Raw genomic sequence first — 7,316 nt, 5'->3', positions numbered from 1 at the left:
CTTTAGATCATCAAGTCTAGCCATCAGCCACGTCCAACCTTTGTAGAGACTGTGCTGCAGCCGGGGGTCATAGCTGCTCCCTACAGGGCTGGTCTGCAAAAGTAGATTGTGGAGCCTCCCTCTCCAGAGACATTCCAAAACCACCTTGATGTTCTCCTGTGTCACCTGCTCCAGGTGACCCTGCCTTGGCAGGGGAATTGGACTGGATGATCTCCAGAGGTCCCTTCCAACCCCAAAGATTCTGTGATTGTGATTCCGTAATTACCCAGTAGCCACAAAGCCGAATTAACAAATGTGCTGTTTTAACAACGAAAGAGTACTTCAGAAGCAGAACTTTTTAAAATCAGACAGCATGTCTAATCCTGCCAAATCCCCTTCCAATCCAAACCATTCTACGATTCTAAGATGTGATTTTAGCAGGTCACGCCGTTAAGTCAGAGACCGGCTTTTGAAGGATTACTTGTACTGACAGAGGCACCGCGGCGCCTGTACTGCACTTTTCTGAGTGCTACACAAACGGGGCAGCTGCAGCGGCCGGAGCCGTTTCAGGCACCGCTCCCGGCGGGGTGAGCCCACGGCCCGCGCTCCGAAGGCTCCTCCCGGCGGGGCGGGCTCACGGCGCACGCGGCGGGGCGGGGCGGGGCGGCAGCGCGGCCCGGGGGCTCCCGCGGCACGGGCGGGGCCGGGGCCGCGATGCTGCCGGCGCTGCCGGACGGCGACGAGCGGGAGCCGGAGAGCAGCGAGGAGGGCGGCGGCGCGGGCGAGGAGCGGCGGCCGGAGCGGCACGGCTGCACCTACCATGGCCTCTATGGCTACCGCAGGTGAGGTGCCGCGCTCCCCGGCGGGGAGGCCGTGCCCAGGCCTTGGCCGTTCCCAGCTCCCTGAATTCCCTTTATTTCCACCCCCCCCCCCCCCCTCTCCCCAATGAGATTCTTCCCCTCCCGCAATGCACCGATTCCCTGCTCCTGCTTTGATTCGCCCTCGGGCCGTGCCTTCTCCCTGCTGCAGCCCCAGTTCCCTGTTGTGTGTCAGGGCTGTTCACTCGGGAATCGCTTGGGTTCCAGGTCCGCGCAGCTGGGAGCCGCTGGCGGGGATGGCAGTGCCGGCGGCGCTGTGGCACACACACCCTCCACCGAAGACTTCAGGTAAAGCCCAGCTAAAGAGCAGCACAATCACAGCAACACCCCGATTTGAAGTCTTTGTTGTATTGCTGTCAGATCACTGTTAGGTCCTCTAAAGTCCTTTCAAAACACAACCAATCATGCCTGACTTTGAAATCTTTTTTTTTTTCTTTTTGCTACTAGTACTTGATAACTTGATATTGCTGTCTTGACTTAGTTTTTCACGTAGGTTACAACAAGAATTTATTAATTCGCAATGGACATCTTTCCATAAACTGTATTACAGTTGGGGAAACATAGCAACAAAGAGGGCAGTGTCTTGTCTGTAGCTGCTGGGAAGGTCAGCGTGAGCTGACACCACATCTCCAGGCTCCTGGTGAGTGGGCAAACCAGTGACTGCTTATGATGGGCCAAAAGTTACAGAGATGCCTTAGCTGTCACCAGAGAGAGATCGCAGGGACCTCCCTCTAGAGGCAGGTTCTGCACATGCTGAGAGACACAGAACAGTAATATTTGCCTTTTGGTGTCGATTTCTTCTGGTTTTTAAAGCCTCTCCTTGCTGGACACCAACTTACCAGCTGAAGCAGAGACCGAACTGCGCAGTTTCATTGCGAAGCGTCTTACTAAAGGAGCACTGTTTGAAGGAATGGGGAATGTAGCATCAGTGGGGCTCAGGTAATTTTTTGAAACTATTGGTGCATGAGAGCTGAAAAGAACATTGGCTCATCTTGCCTGCCTGCTGCTGCACTTCAGTTTAGTTCTGATTCTGTGTTCTCAGTCTGTTGCTGCTGTTAATAACAGCCTTACACAGTGGCACTTTCCTTTTTTAGGTAACTTTGAGAAAAATATTGTTTTAAATAATTTACTGTTTGAATACTTAAAAAATACTACAGATGTTTATGATTATTTCCTTTTAAACTACTCTGATCACACACAAGAGAAAAGAGAAGGTCTAAGAGCTGCACCTATGGCTGTACTTACCACAGCCATAGGAGCCACCAATGTTAACGGTCAAAATTACCTCAGAAATCATGTATGCCTGCTTTTTGCACTTATTTATTGTGATGTATCTGAAAGGAAGTTTTTTTTTTTTTCTTTTCTCATAGCATACCAGAAGGTAAAGTTGGTTGCTACTACTGTCGTTTTCAACAAGAAGGTCTGGAAATGGCAACGCTGGAATCAGACACCAATGCTCCAGAATATGTGGTTTGTTTCTTAGGTGGCTCAGAGAAAGGTCTGGAACTATATCCTTACCTTTAACTTTCTTTACCTGTATGGAGAGGGAGATGATGTACAAATTATCTTATCGTTTTGTCTGTTCCTACTTGAAATCAGCTGGTTTGTGCACACCTTACAGTAACTGAAAATGTCAGTAACAGGCATATACTGAAAGGAAAAATACAGGTCTTAACTGATGCATTTTATTTTCCTTAAGAAAATACTTTCAGACTTGAGCTGGACAAATACATTCAAAATCTGAAGATAAACCTTGATTTGGAGGTAAATCCTAACTTTTGTTTGAAAGTGGTGAAAGTTAGTATTTATGCAGATTAATTCCTAAAACTATTTGGAATATTTAATCTATAGAGATAAAATAGGTATTTCAAGTACCAGTATGAAACACTGGGAGAGACACTTGACTCACTGTAGTACAATGAATGTCTGAGGTGCTATCAGCCACACAAGTCAAAAGGAAAAAAAGAGAGGGGGGACCTTTTTGTGTCAGTCATAAATCTCTTAAAGGTCACTTACAGTTAAATTTGGAGAGAAGAATAATCAACAAAAGGTAATGGTTTGCAAGGAACTTATCAATGTCCACCTTGATTCTTACCAGTTTTGAATGTTAAGAAAGGACATTTGTGGATTTCTTGTCACATTTTTCTAGTGGAAGTTCTGCATTTTAAGTCTCTTTGTCATCCCATCTGCTGTTGCATGGTCTTCACTCAATACATACCATAATATTACAGTTCTGGCTGTTTTTTAAAATGCAAAGCCTTTCAGTGCTGATTAAGTGAGGCTTTAAATGTCAAACTCATTATTTTAGTTCACTGTGGTTTGAGATTATGAAGATTCCAACGTTCAGTTTTAGGTTGGGTAGATTATTAATAGGCTTCTATTGGTGTAGAAATCTGAACTTTTGGTATAAGTTTTAATGTTTCAATGTGTCACAGCAAAAAAACTTGGAGGCCTGTGTTAGCCCCTACCTGAGGAGCTGGTTTGAGGATGCCATCTGCCCTATCCAGAGGGTGGTGCAGCTCTTCCAGGACAAACTTGCCTCTCTGCTACATGCTGTAAGTGTATTTAAAACCGGGTAGCTAAAAAACCTCCAGAAGGCATCTCAGTGACTCCAGCATGGTTAAAATGTTTCTTGCATTTGCTTTCCCAGAGGGAGGAAATGAAAAATCCTTTTTTCTTTTTTTTTTTTTTTTTAATCTTTTTGGCTGTGGGGTTTTTTTTAATTTTTTTTTTTTTTTAATTCAGAGCAAGTACTTTTCCCCTGATTATTGATAAAGAAGCATGTAACAATTTCTTAAAGCACTTAAAAAATAGTTACCTAATGGTGTCCACAGTGAAATTAGAACAAGAAAATCAAATGGCATGAGCAGGCTGTCCATGCCACAATTCCTCTGAATTAAAAGGAATGTTACATTGTATATGTGCCTTGTGTTATTCACTGCAAACAGAAAAGAGACTAATCCTATCTCTAGTCCCTGAGTTTGAGGAGGTTCTGGATGGAATAGCTAACAGAGTGTAAGTGCTGAATTTCATCTGCTTGCAGAAACAGCTGCAATGGCAATAATACAGGGTACTGCCTTGACAAGACCAATTTTTAAAGTACCACATTATGTATTTATTGCTCAGAACTGCAGTATAGCAACAAAAGTCATACTGAAGTTGTAAAGTTGCATACATCTTTTTCCTTTTTTTCATTTTGTTTCTTATTTTTCATTTAAGGCTCTGAGTTACACTCCTGTAGAAGTAAAAAATGCAGATGAAAGAACAGAAAAGGACGTCAGCAGGTAAAGATACTTTGAGCCCAAGGGAACTTTGAATTACTTGGCTGCTGTGTCTGACAGTCGCCTTGGTGTCCAGGAGTTGTAAAGGAGCAAACAGTTGACAAAAACTTTCTGTGTCAGGTTCCTGGCAGCTGCTAGCCTCCAAGGACTTGTCCAGGAAGGCACAATGACCTCCCTGTGCATTGCCATGACAGAAGAGCAGCACAAGTCCATGGTTATAGACTGTAGTGGACCTCAGCCCCAGCTGCATAATGCAGGTGAGATTACAGCTGGGAATGCTTTATGTTGCTCCTTTGGATCCATCAGCTGCTGAAATCTGTGACATTACAGGCAGTTGAGGATATTCAGAAGCTCATAGGCTCCTGCCCAGAAAGCTTGGGTTCTGTTTTCCTGAGGTACCAGAGTAGTTTTGTTACACCAGACACACTGGAACTCTGGGTTAAAAATGCTTGGTAATAAAATCCACAGTACATTTAGTTTGTGGACCATGAAAGTACGACTTGTACAATTCAGGGAATCTGCAAAACTTTTTTTTTTTCCTGTTGTGGTTTTGACAAATGTTGGGAAAAGGGATTCAACTATGAGAACACAGTCTTGTGTGATCACTGTAGCTGTGTTTGCTTTTCTTTTCCACGTGTATTGTTTTTCCTTAAGACTCATTTCCTGGCCCAGGTGTATTGCTATCACTTGTTATGTGAGAGTGATTAAACCAGGTGAATGCAGCTGTATATTTATGTTGAGCTTATTTGCTTTTTCTCATGTCTTCTCTGTGTTCCTAAACATTTAACAGGAAGCAACAGATTCTGTGAGGACTGGATGCAAGCTTTTGTGAATGGTGCTGAAGGTGGAAATCCATTTCTCTTCCGGCAGATTTTGGAAAACTTTAAATTGAAGGTATCTGTTCATATATGTTAAAGACTTGAAGATGATATTGGGGTAGTGAGGGAGCAAATACTATATTCAAAATACTATTTTGCAGTGAATAAAAGTTTTAGATTATTATGGTATATACATGTCATTAACTGGTTAACTCTGAAGCTTAATTTGAGGGCTGACTTACTGTTGCTGATAAGAACAGCTGTAAAGTAGTGAGAGTTTCTTCAGTGAATGCTCCCGAATTCATGCTTCACTGAGTGCTTCAGTGAAGGTGCTTTCTCAAATTTAAAGTAAGACTCACCTTCTTTGTTGCTGTTGTTTGTTTTCCTCAAATACTGTTAATCTGAACATTGCATACAGAGTCTGATGCAGCTGGTAACATGGGTTCAGTAGCTAACACTTCTTAAGTGAGCTGCCATAATAAAATTATTGCAACAACTTGGAACATCATGTTGTGTCCACACATTCGTCATCATTACAGTAAAAGATGTAATATGCATCCAAGACAATATTCAATTCTTATATTACTCTTAAGTAGTAATGCAAAATTTCTGTTGGAAATGCTGCTATTTATCCTTTATTTTCCTCTATAGTGTGTTTTCCTTCCGTGTAGGAGGATAAGAAAATGCTCTGTTACTCTTTCCCCAGGCTATCCAGGACATTAACAACCTGAAGAGGTTTATCCGCCAGGCTGAAATGAACCACTATGCCTTGTTCAAGTGCTACCTGTTCCTAAAGAACTGTGGCAGTGGGGACATCCTGCTGAAGATTGTGAAAGTAGAACATGCAGAAATGCCAGAAGCCAGGAATGTAGTGACTGTCCTGGAGGAATTCATGAGGGAAACACCAGTGGCTTAAAGTTCTCTTATGTATAAATCATTTATTTCTTCTGTGCAGCTATTGCAGGATTTTTAATTTATATTTAAAATTATTGCCCAAGTCAAACAGTTGCAGTTTCACCTGCTTTTTCTTGTTTTTAGACAAAGCACTATGAACTTTTAAAATGTGTAAATATCAGATAACACAAGGTCCTGCAGAGTTTTCAGATTCTCCAACTGACTTGCTCCTGTTCTGAAGAAATCACGACATTTGATTTTCACAGTCATTGCAAAACCAAACCCAAATCCTTTACTTGGCAAGCATTTAACTGTTTTAAATATTTTTAAAATAATTTAGATCTGGCTACTTTGTTTTAATAAAGAAGTACAAACATGTGGATAGATGTAGATAATGAATTAATCATTTTAGTTTAGGTAAGAGAACCTAGGTACCAAGTCTGTAGCTGGTTTCTGCTTTCAAACTGCTGGTTTGTTCTGCTGCCACTGGATAAACAAGTTGGTAATTGGTGTGACACAGAGCTGCCTTAAGACTGAACTGTTGCAGTGATCAGTTTGCATGTGCCTGTATGTGTGCATACACACACAAGAGGTATCTGAAATTCCCAGGCTATTTGATGTATCCCCTTCTTCCTTAGTCTGAGATGTGATCAAGACCTTCTTTGTACGTTCTTGTATTACAGTACTGTGTAATTGTAAATAATCTATGTTTTCCAATCACAAAGAAACTGTTTCCACCTTTAATATTAAGACTTCTTCAGAATTTGAAGTAAATGAACTTCCCAAATTAATTAGTCAGACTTTAAAACATTTTGCTGTATGAGGAATGGATTCTTACCCACATCATAGGACACAGGTGGCAGAATACCTGAAGGAAGTCTTTGACTATAGCTGGAATAAAAACTCACTAAGTCTGCGAGTAACTTCATAAAAAGGGTGATTTCTGCAAACCTGATACAGGAGAATTCCCCATTGGTTTCCTTTGCAGCAGAGGGTGTTTGAACTCCTGCTGCAACAGTGCCTGTAACTAATGTGGTTCAGTGTGACTTGTGCTGGTGCTCTGTACTGTGAGGGCAGGAGTTGCTGCTTTTCTGTGACATCACCATGTTGAACCTGTGATAAAGTTGACAATAAAACACATTGAAATCCTCAATAGTGCACCTATAAATTGTCAATGAGTGTGGTCCTTGATGTCTCCTGTTCAAAACACTTTATTCCTCAATGCAGAGAAGCTGCAAGTGTGGCATTAACAGCCAAGGTGGCATATAGTGTATTTGGGCAGGTCAGAGAAGAAAAGTAGTTTGAGAGAAAACAAACCCCTCATTCAGTCATTTGCAGGAGCTCTGAGAAGAAACTAGTGTTTTCCTTCCTGAGTGAGTACAGCAGCACCACTCAATAAAACATGTCACTCTTTGGTGCTCCTGTACATTTCTAACAAAGTTGGAGCCCTGATTGCTCAGGGTTTT

At 42.3% G+C, this 7,316-nt stretch overlaps 1 protein-coding gene across 1 annotated transcript; it reads left to right on the top strand.

Annotated features, from left to right (window-relative positions):
• The first annotated feature begins 647 nt into the window (after positions 1 to 647).
• C20H17orf75 (chromosome 20 C17orf75 homolog) lies at positions 648 to 7,003 on the top strand. Its single transcript, XM_062506050.1, has 10 exons — positions 648 to 818; positions 1,056 to 1,145; positions 1,671 to 1,796; positions 2,228 to 2,365; positions 2,564 to 2,621; positions 3,293 to 3,412; positions 4,077 to 4,141; positions 4,259 to 4,395; positions 4,929 to 5,032; positions 5,663 to 7,003. Exons 1-10 carry the CDS (start codon positions 694 to 696, stop codon positions 5,870 to 5,872), a joined length of 1,173 nt encoding a protein of 390 aa, XP_062362034.1. The 5' UTR covers positions 648 to 693; the 3' UTR covers positions 5,873 to 7,003.
• The last annotated feature ends 313 nt before the right edge of the window (positions 7,004 to 7,316 follow it).

The sequence above is a fragment of the Cinclus cinclus genome, chromosome 20 (assembly GCF_963662255.1).
Source record: "Cinclus cinclus chromosome 20, bCinCin1.1, whole genome shotgun sequence".
Classification (NCBI taxonomy): Eukaryota; Metazoa; Chordata; class Aves; order Passeriformes; family Cinclidae; genus Cinclus; species Cinclus cinclus.
This window is presented reverse-complemented; position numbering and strand designations above follow the sequence as displayed.